Source organism: Myxine glutinosa, chromosome 3, assembly GCF_964187855.1.
Source record: "Myxine glutinosa chromosome 3, kmMyxGlut1.1, whole genome shotgun sequence".
NCBI lineage: Eukaryota > Metazoa > Chordata > Myxini > Myxiniformes > Myxinidae > Myxine > Myxine glutinosa.
Genome location: NC_136263.1, coordinates 108,234,256 through 108,250,879, shown reverse-complemented (window position 1 = coordinate 108,250,879; position 16,624 = coordinate 108,234,256). Strand labels below are relative to the sequence as shown.

Genomic DNA, 16,624 nt, shown 5'->3' with positions numbered 1-16,624 from the left:
TTTTTTTTTTGTGGGGGTGAACTTACTTTTCAAGATGTCTTAGAACCAAAAGTTCATTGGAATTATGTTGAAATTATTCAAGATTTTGTTAATGTGACCTTTAAAAGAAACAAAAACCACATTTGACATTTCGAAACAAATAAATTGATCCTTGAAAGTGATGTAAACTGATATCAAACTCAATTCATGGACAGTACTGTGTTAAACTTCTGTACGTTTTCCAGAAGTATCTCTTTATTTTGCACATTAGCCCAAATTTTTTTTAACTAAAACAAAAGTTAAATTACGACTGGGATTACGGACAGTAAAATTACAGTTCAGTACTTCGTGTAACCCCCACGAGCATTGAGGAGAGCACGTACACGTTGAGGCATGCTGTTCACGAGATTTGCCAAAGTTTGGACAGGAATCGCTTGCCATGCAGTGACAATAATCTGCTGCAATTCACGCACAGAGGTCGGCTGCTGGTCCAAGTGGTCGATTTGACGCGTTAATTCTGCCCACAAGTTCTCTATCGGATTCATATCCGGGGACATGGCAGGCCACTCCATATGCTCTACACCACGGTCAGCAAGAAAGTGTTGGATCATGCGAGCACGATGAGTCCATGCATTGTCATCTTGGAAGACAAAGTTTCCTCGAAAGGCTGCACGAGCAAATGGAAGCAATGTTTCTTCCAGAATGGCCCTGTACTTGAACTGGTTCAGGTTTCCATTCAGAACAACCAGGTCAGTTTTGCCCCCTGCATGAAAAGCAGCCCAAACGGTCACCCACCACCTCCAGCTTGGACTCTTGGCACTGTACAATCTTTGTTGTAGGATTCATGCACTTGTCTGCGCACTCGGACACAGCCATCTTGACGATAGACCAGAAATCTAGACTCGTCACTGAAGATCAGGTGATTCCAGTGTCCTGGCTGCCATTGATGGTGCTCTCTGGCCCACTGCAATCGGCGCTGGCGGTGTTGTCTGGTCAGGCGTGGCTTTCTCAGGGGACGCCTGGCATGATAGCCTGCTTGAACCAGTCGTTGGTTGACTAGCCTTCTGGATACAGGCACATTTGTCAGTTGCTGCCACTCAGCCCTAAGCTGATTAGCTGACTTTGTATGGCCATTGCGGACTAACCGGTGCAGCTGGCGATCATCCCTCCTTGTGGTTCTGCGGGGATGTCCTGGCCTCGGTATTGGAGTAGGGACACCCCTCTGAGCATTTCGTTTCAGGATCTTTGACACCTGACCTTGAGTGATGCTATACTGCTGAGCAATAGCACCCTGTTTCATGCCGTAATTTCGTAAAGCCACCACTCCATAACAAACAGCATTGTCGAGTTGACGGACCATCTCCAGAGGAAGCGGCAATAACTTTTGGAGATGTGCAGCAGTTGTTTTCCACTAATACAGAACGCAACAACCCTTGTATACCTGACTATGAAGCCAATCATCAAATGCACCTGTCCGTACATTTTGCCACGCCACCTGTGATATAATCCTGTTGTTGACTTCTTGCTGCGACAGACAATCAGTGACATGGTTCTTTTAACAAATAAATCACCAAAGTGTAAAAGAAACTCACCAGATTGATATACTGAGTTAAGAAAGTAAACCCAAGTCAAGAAAAAAAAAATATTCCATATTAAATGCCAAGTCTGTATATGCAGCCCGATAAACGGGCTTTTTAGAGTTCCCGAGTTGGTTTTTACAATAAACATCTTCTCGGACGAGTTTGTGCCTTGCCCGTCACTTCGCCCGTCTCAAGCAAGAGCCCTGCTCTTCACTGGTGACCCCGAATTTACGACACGCGATGGACACCGCAGTGTCCCTCAAATTGCCCACCTTCTGGGAAGCACATGCCGCCGTCTGGTTCGCGCAGGCGGACTCCCAGTTCGCCCTGCGTAGCATAACGGAGGACGCCACGCGATACCATTACGTGGTCGCCGCGCTTGGCTCCGCGACCGCCGCCCGCTGCCTGAGCTTCCTCCAGAACCCGCCCACTGACGGCAAGTACGACGCCATCAAGGCACTTCTTCTGGGCGCCTTCGCCCTCTCCCCGGCTGAGCGCGCACGACGCCTGCTCGACCTTCCTGAGCTCGGCGATACGCGCCCGTCCGAACGCATGGACTACATGCTCGCGTTGCTCGGCGAGCACCCCTCGGATTTCCTGTTTCGGGAGCTTTTTCTTCGCCAGATCCCGGCCCAGGTACGGGTCGCCCTGGCAGGCACGACCATCGTGAACCCCCGCGACCTCGCCAAGGAGGCCGACAAGATCGATTCGGCAAGCCAGCTCGCCGGAGCGGCAAGCCAGCTCGTCGGGGTGGCGGCCGGGAGCCCTCCCGCCCAGCGCCCGCGACGCAGTTTCCTTCCCGGAGGCCGCCGGGCCGGCGCGACTGGCAGCGGCGACGCCGCGTCGACCGGAGCCCCCGCCGGACCCGGCCTGGTGTTATTTCCACGCCAGCTTCGGGCGGCAGGCCCGATCATGTCGACCCCCGTGCACGTTCGGCAAGTCGGGAAACGGGCGGGCCGGCGTTCCCTACCAGCAATGAATGCCGGCCGTTCCGGAAACCTGCTATTCATCGCGGACCAAGCGTCGGGGCGGCGCTTTCTCTGCGACACCGGCGCCCAGCGGAGCGTCATTCCCGCTTCGGCGGAGGACAGGCGGGCCGCCGTTCGCGGCCCCTCCTTAATCGTGGCCAACGGCTCCGCCATCCGCACCTTCGGCCCACGCACCGTCGCCCTCCGCTTCGGCAGCCAGCTCTTTCACTGGGAGTTCGTGACGGCGGACGTCCCCATGGCTTTGCTCGGGGCCGATTTTCTGTGCGCCCACGGGCTGCTGGTCGACATGAAACGCCGGCGTCTCGTCAACGCCGAAACTTTCAGCTCCCTGGCATGCACCTTGAGCCGTTCCGCGCCCACCAAGTTTTCCTGCGTCCTCCCATTGGCAGATGACTTCGCACGTCTCCTCGCAGAGTTCCCGGCCATCACTCGACCGACGTTTTCGGCCATCGCGGTGCGTCACGGCATCAAGCATCACATCCCCACTACGGGCCCGCCGGTGTAAGCCTGGCCTCGGCGTCTCGATCCCGCCGAACTCGCCGTCGCCAAGGCCGAGTTCGCCGCGCTGGAGCGCCTCGGCATCGTGCGGCGCTCCGACAGCGCCTGGGCCTCACCGCTGCACATCGTCCCGAAGCCGGGGGGCGGATGGCGGCCATGCGGCGACTACCGCCGCCTTAACGATGCCACTACCCCCGACAGGTACCCCGTCCCGCACATCCAGGATTTTTCCGCCCGGTTGGCGGGGCGGACCATTTTTTCAAAAGTGGACCTGATTCGGGGGTACCACCAGGTGCCGTCCGCCCGGCCGACATCCCGAAGACGGCCGTTATTACACCTTTCGGCCTCTTTGAATTCCTCCGGATGCCCTTCGGCCTCAAAAACGCGGCACAGGCGTTCCAGCGCCTGATGGACGGCGAGCTGCGCGACTTGCCGTTCCTCTACACCTACCTGGACGACATCCTCATCGCCAGCACGTCCAGAGCAGAGCACCTCCTCCACCTCCGGACGCTGTTCGGCCGCCTCAGCGAGCACGGATTGATCGTCAACCCGGCCAAATGTCACTTTGGTGCGGCGACGATCGACTTTTTGGGCCACCGCATCACCCGGACCGGCGCCGTGCCGCTACCGGCCAAAGTCGAGGCCATCGCCATTTTCCCGCGCCCCCGCTCCGTCAAGGCGCTGCAGGAGTTCCTCGGGATGGTCAACTTTTATCACCGCTTCGTGCCCCGAGCTGCGCAACTCATGCGGCCCTTGTACGCCGCCCTCAGCGGCCAGCCGGCGAAACGCGACGTTGTCTGGTCCACGGACATGGACGCTGCTTTTACCGGCGCAAAACGGGCCCTCGCCAACGCCACGCTGCTGGCCCACCCGGTACCCCAGGCTCCCATCGCCCTCACCACGGACGCCTCCGACTACGCCGTGGGCGTGGTCCATGAACAATGGGTAAACGGGGCCTGGCAGCCACTCGCGTTCTTCAGCCGGCAACTCCTGCCCAACGAGTTGAAGTACAGCACCTTCGACCGCGAGCTCCTCGGGCTGTACCTGGCCGTCCGCCATTTTCGCCACCTCCTGGAGGGCCGCCCGTTCACGGCTTTTGTCGACCACAAGCCGTTGGTTTTCGCCATGGCCAAGGTCACGGAGCCGTGGTCGGCCCGCCAGCAGCGCCACCTCTCCGCCGTGTTGGAGTACACCACGGACATCCGGCACGTCGCCGGGAAGGACAACGCCGTGGCCGACTGCGTTTCTCGAGCCGGCACCAACGCCGTCCACCTCGGCGTCGATTTCGCCCTAATGGCAACGGACCAGGCCACCGACGGCACGGTGCAGGCACTCCGGGTGGCGGACACGGGCCTCCGCTTGGCTGACGTCCCCTTCGCGGACACGGTCCTGCTGTGCGACATCTCCCAAGGCCGACCTCGCCCCGTTGTGCCGGTCACCTGGCGGCGTCGCATTTTTGCTTCGCTCCACGGCCTCTCTCACCCGGGCCGGAAGGTGTCCCAGAGGCTGGTGGTGGCGCGTTTCGTCTGGCATGGGCTGTGACGGGACGTCCGGGATTGGGCCAACGCTTGCACACCCTGCCAGCGGGCCAAGGTCCACCGTCGTACCCAGGCTCCGCTGGCTCCCTTCACCGTGCCCGAGCGACGGTTCGACCACGTCCACGTGGACCTGGTGGGTCCCGTTCCCCCATCGCAGGGGTTCACCCACCTGCTTGCCATGGTGGACAGGACCACCAGGTGGCCGAATGCCGTGCCCCTCGCCTCCACCACCACCGCCGACGTGGCCCAGGCGTTCATCGCCACCTGGGTCACGCGTTTCGGCGCACCAGCGGACATCTCATCGGACCGCGGCCCACAGTTCACGTCCGAACTATGGGGCGCGGTCGCCCGCGTGTTGGGCGTTACCCTGCACCGCACCACGGCCTACCACCCCCAGGCCAACGGGTTGTGCGAGCGGTTCCACCGCTCCATGAAGGCCGCACTCATGGCCGGCCTCCAGGACGACGGCTGGGCCGACCGGCTCCCGTGGGTCCTTTTGGGCCTCCGCACGGCTCCCAAAGAGGACCTCCAGGCGTCCACCGCCGAGCTGGTGTACGGCCAGGCCCTCCGCGTACCGGGCGAGTTCATTCCCGACGCCACCAGCCCCTGGTCCGCCGCGCGCCAGCGCACGGACTTCCAGGAGGCCGCCCGACGTTTCGCCCCGGTGCCCACGTCCCGCCACGGCGACCCCCAATCCTACGTCCCCCCAGCACTCCGCACGGCGGAGTACGTCTTCGTGCGCCACGATGCGCACCGGGGGCCGCTCCGGCCACCATACGACGGACCCTTCCGGGTCCTACGACGGGACAACAAGTCCTTCATCGTCAACATCGGCGGCCGGGCGGACCGGATTTCGCTGGACCGCCTCAAGCCGGCCCACATGGACGTCGGCCAGCCGCCACGGCTGGCTCTCCCACCGTGGCGCGGCCGCCCCCCGTCCACTGCACCCCCCGTCCGACCACCCGCCACTACACCGGACCCCCCCCCCCCCCCGCGAGTCGCCAGGGGTCGTTTCGGTCGGGTCATCCGGACCCCCCTCAGGTTGACCTTCCTGGATCAAGTCCATTCTGGGGGGGCGTGTGTAGCGACCCATGGGTCCCCCAAGCGCGACCAGCAACAGAATCTCCTTGCTCCAGCCGGTGACGTAACCGGCGGGCAAACCACGGCGCCGGGGTGGCCGGTCACGTGACCACCAAAGCGCGCCTCGCCTGAGAGGCGTGGCTTTCGGTTTCGGTTGTGCTTTCTGGTTTTGATATACAGACTTGGCATTTAATATGGAATATTTTTTTTTTCTTGACTTGGGTTTACTTTCTTAACTCAGTATATCAATCTAGTGAGTTTCTTTCACACTTTGGTGATTTATTTGTTAAAAGAACCATGTCACTGATTGTCTGTCGCAGCAAGAAGTCAACAACAGGATTATATCACAGGTGGCGTGGCAAAATGTATGGACAGGTGCATTTGATGATTGGCTTCACAGTCGGGTATACAAGGGTTGTTGCGTTCTGTATCAGTGGTAAACAACTGCTGCACATCTCCAAAAGTTATTGCCACTTCCTCTGGAGATGGTCCGTCAACTCGACAATGCTGTTTGTCATTTAGTGGTGGCTTTACGAAATTACGGCATGAAACAGCGTGCTATTGCTCGGCAGTATGGCATCACTCAAGGTCAGGTGTCAAAGATCCTGAAACGAAATGCTCAAAGGGGTGTCCCTACTCCAATACCGAGGCCAGGACGTTCCCACAGAACCACAAGGAGAGATGATCGCCAGCTGCACCGGTTAGTCCGCAATGGCCATACCAAGTCAGCTAATCGGCTTAAGGCTGAGTGGCAGCAACTGACAAATGTGCCTGTATCCAGAAGGCTAGTCAACCAACGACTGGTTCAAGCAGGCTATATTGCCAGGCGTCCCCTGAGAAAGCCATGCCTGACCAGACAACACCACCAGCGCCGAATGCAGTGGGCCAGATAGCACCGTCAATGGCAGCCAGGACACTGGAATCACGTGATCTTCAGTGACGAGTCTAGATTTCTGGTCTATCGTCAAGATGGCCGCGTCCAAGTGCGCAGACAAGTGGATGAAGCCTACAACAAAGATTGTATAGTGCCAAGAGTCCAAGCTGGAGGTGGTGGGGTGACCGTTTGGGCTGCTTTTCATGCAGGGGGCAAAACTGACCTTGTTGTTCTGAATGGAAACCTGAACCAGTTCAAGTACAGGGCCATTCTGGAAGAAACATTGCTTCCATTTGCTCGTGCAGCCTTTCGAGGAAACTTTGTCTTCCAAGATGACAATGCACGGCCTCATCGTGCTCGCATGATCCAACACTTTCTTGCTGACCATGGTGTAGAGCATATGGTGTGGCCTGCCATATGGGTCCGGATATGAATCCGATAGAGAACTCGTGGGCAGAATTAACGAGTCAAATCGACCACTTGGACCAGCAGCCGACCTCTGTGCGTGAATTGCAGCAGGCTATTGTCACTGCATGGCAAGCGATTCCTGTCCAAACCTTGGCAAATTTCGTGAACAGCATGCCTCAACATGTACGTGCTCTCCTGAATGCTCGTGGGGGTTACACGAAGTACTGAACTGTAATTTTACTGTCCGAAATCGCAGTCGTAATTTAACTTTTGTTTTTGTTCAAATTTTTTTTGGCTAATGTGCAAAATAAAGAGATACTTCTGGAAAACGTACAGAAGTTTAACACAGTACTGTCCATGAATTGAGTTCGATATCAGTTTACATCACTTTCAAGGATCAATTTATTTGTTTCGAAATGTCAAATGTGGTTTTTGTTTCTTTTAAAGGTCACATTAACAAAATCTAGAATAATTTCAACATATTTCCAATGAACTTTTGGTTCTAAGACATCTTGAAAAGTAAGTTCACCACCACCAAAAAAATTCCATATTAAATGCCAAGTCTGTATATGCAGCCCGATAAACGGGCTTTTTAGAGTTCCCGAGTTGGTTTTTACAATAAACATCTTCTCGGACGAGTTTGTGCCTTGCCCGTCACTTCGCCCGTCTCAAGCAAGAGCCCTGCTCTTCAGTATCATCTTATCATCTTATATCATCTTATATCATCTTATATTGATACCGAATCTTAGAAATCGGATCAGTGCTTCGATTCCTTTGACAAATCTAAGTACTGTATTTTCTTCTTATTTCGCATGATTTCCGAGTTTACTAATTATTTTCTTTTGTTGAAAATATCACGTGGTCTGTGAGGTTTGTGCTGCTGCTTTTGGCATCGTGCAATTTTTGGCTTTATCCGTGACGTGTCTATGTGGTGTTTTGTGATTTCTTTGTGGTATTTTACCATCTTTGAGATCCTTTACCACCATGTTTCTCCCTTTGATAAAGGTAAATTTATTTTTATTTGCCTATCTATACTATGAGGTATATATCTGTGTATGTATGTATATATATATATATATATATATATATATATATATATATATATATATATATATATATTTATATATATATATATATATGGTATCTGTAATCTGGTTCTCCAACCTAATGAGCGGACAACATGACGTCATCGCCATGCACGTCCGCCTTGCCTGCAAAGTTCCAGAGGAACCATCTAGCAGTGCGTCATTACGGATTATAAATACAGATACTGTCACAAGTGCATGCAAAACTCACAGTTACCGACCTGGTTTCGCCCTTGTTGGGGCTTCATCAGGGCAACGCAGTGAGGCTTTCCATACACTTGTAACTCTGTGACCCTTTCGGTTTTTATATCAGTCACTATGCGACCTTCATATCATCAGTGGAGAACCGCCAGCAAGGTGTCCCATACAGCTGCTGCTGCACCTTGCTGGGAGCGATAAGCACCGCCTGCCACGTGGCAACGTTATCTCCGGTATCCACTCATCATATGGAGTCGACCTGGTTGCGGTTGGGAGTTACTAATAATGGTATCTGTAATCTGGTTCTCCAACCTAATGAGCGGACAACATGACGTCATCGCCATGCACGTCCGCCTTGCCTGCAAAGTTCCAGAGGAACCATCTAGCAGTGCGTCATTACGGATTATAAATATAGATACTGTCACAAGTGCATGCAAAACTCACAGTTACCGACCTGGTTTCGCCCTTTTGGGGCTTCATCAGGGCAACGCAGTGAGGCTTTCCATACACTTGTAACTCTGTGACCCTTTCGGTTTTTATATCAGTCACTATGACACCTTGCTGGCGGTTCTCCACTGCTGATATGAAGGTCGCATAGTGACTGATATATATATATATATATATATATATATATATATATATATTGTTATGAATTTGGTAGAGCAACATCTAGAGCTAGGTAGATCTGAATAGGTAGGTATTCGGCTGTCGTGACAGGGACTCTACATGTAATAAGTTCTTGATGTTTAGGCGTTTGTCGGGGGAAGATGTATGATTGTGGATCTACCTGGAGGTTCGAGTGTTAAATAGTGAGGGATTAAAGGTAACGCCCCTGTGAGTCTCACCTCGTAGTCAAACCTTTGTCCATTATGGCACTGCAAACCACATAAACATTAGTTAGGTCCTTAGCGCAACATTAAATAATTCCTTTCCCTGACAATGACTTAGGAACAAACGGACAGGAAACCAGGCCAAAACCACCGCCACAATGGGCCGCCACCGTTTACACCTCCAAGGCCTACAAACCTCGCCTGGCACGTGTTATAACACAAGGACCGCGGGGTCGGGGACGCGGAGTGGTGAGGATGCCGCAGAGGGCGTGACCTGGGCGAGCCGGCGAGTTGGGAGGCTATTATTGGCTGAGGAGTGCGCCAATGTGACGTCATCGGCGAGAGATATTAGCGACAGTCGGACGCCATTACAGGAGTTCGTGGGAGGCAGTTCGTGGAAGCAGTTCGTTGAACAGTTGGCACACAGCAGGCAGTTGGCAGTTGGCAGTTGGCACTCAGCAGTTGGCACTGAACAGTTGGACTGAACAGTTGGCACTTGGCTGCCAGCACTCCCGCAGAGAGTCGAGTCGAGTGGAGTTCAAAGGAGTCCTTCCTGTCCCTGGTCAAGTGGAGTTCGTTTGCTCTGTGCAGCCCTGCGTTGGACCCTTGGAGCGAGGGACCTCGTGGTGTGCGATCGGGCCGAAAGGAGCGGTGTTGGACGGCCGCCACAAAGACGACGAAAGACAGACAAGATAAGCCCGCATCCGCGTACATTTTGAACGACGTGACGTATTCTTTTCGTAATTCATCTCCCTCGTTTTGTGTTTGCTGTCAGTCGTGTGGGGACGTCCCGATCTAGGATATTAGATTTACCGGCGCTGCTTTGTCACTGTCTTTGCTTTTCTTTAATAAATCCTTGTATTATTTTTGTATATATCTGAACGCAGTTTCCTGGGTGTTTGATTTTAATAGGTAAGGTTGCGGAGCCTTCGCTGTGTCCCGCCATTCCGCGCGTTTGTGCTTGATTGGAATCCGCTATTGAGTTTTCGCCTCGGGAGTGTAAAGTCTCGCAATCGGCCATCCGTAACTGTGGTGTTAATCACGGTTGCGTAACAATATATATATATATATATATATATATATATATATATATATATATATATAATTATAAAATTGAAATCTTGCGTGTTTGTGTGTAACATTCGATCGGTCCGGGGGCGTGGCTAACCCCTTTGAGAGAGTAGTAATATCCACCATTTTATTAACTCGCATAGCTTTGAGCCCTGTTTTGTAGGCCCGTGGTGTCTTGCTCTCTCTCTCTCTCAGTTTTATTTCAAACCAAATTTGATATATCATTTCATTTTTCACAGTCGCTAACATAGTTTTAGACTCGGTTGAAAAAAAACGGGAAGAAAATCCGATGAAAGTTTCCGTTTATAGAACGAAATGAATTCTGAAAGGCTTGTATCTTCAAGGCCATTGAGTCTGTTTCACGCCTTTATGTTCAATCTAACTCGCCATATGATTTCATTTTTATCGATGGTTTTAGACTCGGTAAAAGAAATAATTGAGAACATTCATGCACACACGGGAAATTGCAGAGATATATTTTAAAAATCGCGCCACGTTGATATACGAAAATACACCGCCTAAAATAACAGGCATACAGTATATATCTTCGTTATTTCACACAACATTATTACCCGGAAGTAAAATATGTTTCAGGAAATTACCGAGAGATATTTCTTCGATTTTTTTTATTATTTATATGCGCATACACTTTAAATAGGTTTATTTGAAATCTTTAATTTTCACAATGTAATTTATTTGTCATTTGATGATCGGCAAAACGATAGCACAAACACAATACTATTTGCAGGAAGAATGTCGTATCAACCCTCCGACGGCGCTACGGACGCGGACAACGAATCACACCTCACGTCTGTGGACGCGAATAGCAACATCCGCACGAATCAGTCATCAATGATTTTCATTGACGCGCCTGGAGGGCACAGGGAAGACGTTTCTTATTCACCTGATTCTCTCTAAAGTGAGAGCGAGTGGAGAAGTTGCCCTTGCGGTGGCCTCATCTGGCATAGTTGCTACCCTCATGCCTGGTGGAAGAACAGCGCACTCAAGGTTCCAAATCCCTCTGACACCGAGGAAAGATGGCGTATGCAACATCGATAAAAATTCCACTATCGCAGACCTCTTTCGAAGTACAAAACTCATCGTGTGGGATGAGTGTCCTATGATCAGGAGAGAGAGTTTCGAGGCTGTGGATCGCACGTTGCGTGATGTATGTGACAAAGACGAGCCTTTTGGAGGGATCTTGACGATATGCTGTGGTGATTTCCGTCAACGTCTGCCCGTGGTGAAAAGAGGGTGTGATGCTGACGTTGAGAATGCGTGCATAAAGAAGTCCTACTTATGGCAGAGCTTTGGAATGTTTCACTTGAGAACTAATATGCGACTGACCGACGGAAGTGGGCAGTTTTCAAGATTTTTGCTCGACATCGGCGAGGATAGAATCGAGAAAAATGCGGATGATGAGATAGATTTGCCAGAGGATATACTGCTGACAGCGAGTGGGCTCGATGAGTGCATCGATACCATATATCCATCATTCGCCAATCCGATGGAGGTTTTTTCAGCAAGGTCTATATTAGTGCCCCTCAACGATATGATGCGAAACATCAATTCAAGATGCATCACAAGGTTCCCTGGTGCTAGCAAGGAGTATGCTGCGTTCAACAGTGTGACTGAGGGTACTGATGCGGCGCACTTCCCAACGGAATTCCTAGATTCCGTTGAAGTCTCGGGATTGCCGCCGCACAACCTCGAGCTCAAAAAAGGATCCCCTATCATTTTGATGCGGAACTTGGACCCTCCGAAACTTTGCAACGGGACGCGCATGATTGTTGAGGACATGCTTCGAAATATTATAGTTGCGAGGATCATAAGTTCAACGTTTGAAGGCGAAACTGTAATGCTCCCTCGGATCCGACTAAATCTGTCGGAAGCTGAGGATATCCCTTTGCAGCGCTGCCAGTTTCCCATACAATCCTGCTTCGCAATGACGATCCATAAGGCGCAAGGGCAAACTATGGAGAATGTGCTGGTCTACCTGGAGAAACCTGTCTTCCAGCATGGTCAGCTGTATGTGGCACTCAGTTGAGGGAAGAGGAAAGAGAACGTGCGAGTTTATGTAAATGGAGGATCGTCGACAAAGAACATCGTCATCAGAAGTGCCCTCTGACAACAAAATCGTGGTAGTCCACGGGTCGCGTGTTTTTTCTACAAAAAAAAAACAAACAAAAAAACGTGATCGGAGATAAGGGCCGAAATCACGTGTCACAGGTAAGTGATTTAGAACGCTGAAGAGGTGAGCCTTATGGCTTGCTGGCCCAAATAATCTCCCTGATGATGTCCAGCGTTCGCTTTAATTCTATTGTCATATTCTATTCAAACTGATATTGACCCAACGGGTCATGGGTCGTCTAGTATATATATATATATATATATATATATATATATATATATATATATATATATATATATATATATATATACACAAATTCATAAATAAAAAGGAAGTGCCCGTCCATCCGTCTCCTCCATAACTCCCTAACCATAAAACCTAGCGGCCCCAAACTTTGCATGCATACACTTGGACCTCCAACAGATTGCAGGGATGAAAACTGGGTGTTTGTGTGTGTTATAACATCCTTTTTGAAGATGATTAACGAGGTACTCAGAAAAGAAAAAAACCCGATGTGGTGGTGTACTAATATGGCGGCCCGCCATCTTGGTCAGCCCACTGCATCTCGCTGGGTTCTTAAGCCGCCATTTTGTTTTGGCCTACTCAAATGAACCTTGCCTTGGAAACACGATCGATTATCATTACATAATTGAAGCATATCATCAAAATCTGGATTCGGATATGAGGATTGGATGCTGTAGACTAGATAATCTCCAAATCTGGAACAATTACTTATTTAAAAAAAAAAACAAATCAAACGTGTTTGGAACTCAAATCAAACGTCCGCCATGTTCAACTGTATCATTGCAAATGTAAAGTCGAAATTTTGTCTGCTCTCAGTGGTTTCCACATTTTGCTGATATGCTGCTTGATTTTTCACTTTTGTAGAAGACTATTTAAAGGTAAATCTTTGTGTTGCCGTTTTCGTGTACTTCATCTGTGCTGTCCACAAATTAATTGACCCAATATGCAAATTCTTAAAATTTCAGGTCAATCGCATGAAAATTGATGATTTTATGTGACACTGACCTTTGTTTGACCTTTTGACAAAATTATTAATTTGCGTTCTCCATATTCTCATACACACACACACCACACCACACCACACCACACCACACCACCCACACACACTTGAAAGACTTATGGGAAGTTACGAGGCACCATTCAAAGACTTATGGGAAGTTACGAGGGGCGGCAATTTGACATCTCGCCCCAGCATCATTTTTAGCTCACCTAGAACGAAGTTCAGGGGAGCATGCTATTTCGATGAAACTTGACCACAACCTTCATCACCCATGATGTACCGAAGTTTGTCCACAGCATTAAGAAAATTGAAGTCTAATGGAGTATACGGGGGTCAAAGTGGGTCCAGGTGTGACCCCCCAAAATAGGTATTTCCTTTTTTAGCTGAAACTACACACACAATTTCGATGAAACTTGACCATAACCTTCACCACCCATGCTGTACCAAAGTTTGTTCACGGCATTTAAAAAATGGCTTTGGTGAAAATTTGATGACAAAACTAAAATGGTAAAAAGGTTACAGCCCTGACATGGACACTGCACACACACATACGGACACTGCACACACACATACGGACACTGCACACACATACGGACACTGCACACACATACGGACACTGCACACACACACGGACACTGCACACATGGACACTACACACACACACACACACACACACACACACACATGGACACTGCACACACACACGGACACTGCACACACAGCTTAATAGGTCCTTCCATGGCATGGCGTTATAATTCCAAAAAAAAACAATGATAACATTATATCAAAGGATTTTAAATTGATACTATTAATATTAACAACAATAATAATAGTAGAACTAGCCGAAACCCGTGGAACATCCACGGAAGGGAGGATGTGGTGTATGGATAGAGTGTACCATTATGGATGGCATAGGGGATTTGCTTGTCCGAGTAAGAGTTAGGAAGAAAGATGAGAATGAAGAGTGCGTATATGAACAACGTATTTATTGCAATCTACTTAAATGACAACGCTACGATATACTTTTGAAAAATGAATGGATTCGTAATAGGAATCGGCATAGCACCACTCTGGCCACACTGGCGCAGTGGTATGTGTCAATGGAAAGGAACAGCAGTCGAACCATAGACTTTAAAAAAAATGAACGGATTAGTAAATCGACTGGAATTAGCCCCATACTGGCGCATTGGTAAGCGTCAATGTCAAGGCAGAGCAGTAGGAATATAATACAATGAACGCAGTATCAGAGGTTGAAATTATTTTAACACTTCTGGATAAACAATGTTTGGGGTAATAGTCAAGCCTCTGATGACTCCTTGCGTACTCGTATTATCAACCTTGATATACACATCTTTGAACGACCGTGCTCTTTAACATGCCACATATAACTGGCCGTGGGAGAAGACAGGAGCAGGCAAATAGATACCCAGTTTACGGAATGTTTAGAAATTATGGTAAACCCACCTGATGAGGTTAGTGTACACCGCGATCGACGACACCGGCACAAATGCATGCTCAGGATTGTCCACTCAGTGGACGGCTTGCTGTCGCCTTCGACTGTCCAATCAGCGGACGGCTTGCTTCGCCTTCACCCAGCAGACGCCAATAAGATGGCGTCGTATCGGCGGTTAATCGGATGCTTTTGGGCCCCAACGTCGGCTAATTCAGATTTTTCGAGTATGGCTGTACGTGATAAACAAAGAGCGCGGTTCGTAGATCGTAAATCCATTAGTGCCGTGGGCATCGGGTCACTGGGTGCGGCGTAAAAGGGATAACAAAGTCGAGTCCTTACGCTATTATTATATAGACTAGCCGAAACCCGTGGAACATCCACGGATGGGAGGATGTGGTGTATGGATAGAGTGTACCATTATGGATGGCATAGGGGATTTGCTTGTCCGAGTAAGAGTTAGGAAGAAAGATGAGAATGAAGAGTGCGTATATGAACAACGATCGCCGACACCGGCACAAATGCATGCTCTGGATTGTCCACTCAGTGGACGGCTTGCTTTCGCCTTCGCCTGTCCAATCAGCAGACGGCTTGCTTCGCCTTCGCCCAGCAGACGCCAATACGATGGCGTCGTAAGATGGTGTCGTATCGGCAGTTAATCAGATGCTTTTGGGCCCCAACGTCGGCTAATTCAGATTTTTCGAGTATGTCTGTACGTGATAAACAAAGAGCGCGGTTCGTAGATCGTGAATCCATTAGTGCCGTGGGCGTCGGGTCACTGGGTGCGGCGTAAAAGGGATAACAAAGTCGAGTCCTTACGCTATTATTATATAGATGATTTGGCAATAATAATAATATATAGATGATTTGGCAATAATAATAATAACGAACGTATAATGCCCCACCCCCAACCCTGGCCCAAGCACATCTGGGTTTGGTGAAAGGTAAGTTAATGCACAAGCACTACAGCAGGTAGGTACACTACAACCAATGAAAATTTGGACCAACGGCCCACTTGTGTATCAAAAGTCCAGGCAAGGTATGTGGTATTCAAAATTTATTTCTTTTATAATAATAAAATGCTGTACTAACTGAAAATAATATAATATTCCCAGCAGTGTATGTTCATGTGCAATTTTTCAGGTGAAAGTGGAAAAAAAGGTAAAAATTCAGGTGAAAAATTAAATTCCCCCAAATATCACTTTTTTATTTGCATAGTTTTTTTTGTTACAATCTGGACAAGATCACCCTCAAAATGCATATTTTGACATCAATTTTGCACAACTTTTCGGGGGAGCATGCCCCAGGATCCCCCTATAAAGGAGTAGTTTTCCTTTTTTTTAGCTTCTGCTGTTTCACCCATGTATATATATTATGATGCAAAGATGAACTCATTACATTTCAGCACCAAAGGTCAAAGGTCGGAGTTATGTCAGGTAAAATGTGATACTTGAGAACAGCTGAATGGATTTAAATCAAACTTGGTTCAAAGTATTATAATAATGTAATAATGTGGGCGGAGGCATATTGGTCAATGTTGCGACGTCGATGAGTGCCATTCTCGTTCTCTTTGTTTGTTTATTTCTCTACAGATATGATGACCCGATGTCCTCCAAGGTCTGCTTTGCTTGACCTTGCTTGGATGGCTCTTGGTCTTTTCTTTGTGTTGATGGACCTTTTCCTGGACCTGTGGGTCACTTATTACTTTATTGTTGAAAGCAAACACTTCCTGGCACTATTGTATGTTTGCTTCCTTGTCATCTCATCTTCCACGCAACAACTGTTCAGCTTTTGTTGGGTCTTGGATGATAAGAATGATGGCCCAGTTCATCGGTACATACTCGTCATCCATCTTCTTCACCTGGGTCTCATCTGGAGGTGAGTAGTTT

The 16,624-nt window shown here is 49.5% G+C and overlaps 1 protein-coding gene across 4 annotated transcripts in view; it reads left to right on the top strand.

The window, feature by feature from the left end:
* Nucleotides 1-16,624, top strand: part of LOC137423271 (XK-related protein 8) — a 54,408-nt gene that overhangs the window by 12,216 nt on the left and 25,568 nt on the right. For all 4 annotated transcript variants that reach the window (XM_068110226.2, XM_068110225.2, XM_078774409.1 and 1 more), the window contains one exon: nucleotides 16,328-16,613. In XM_068110226.2, coding sequence (XP_067966327.2) covers nucleotides 16,328-16,613 — 286 coding nt within the window. The remainder of the gene's footprint in view (nucleotides 1-16,327; nucleotides 16,614-16,624) is intronic.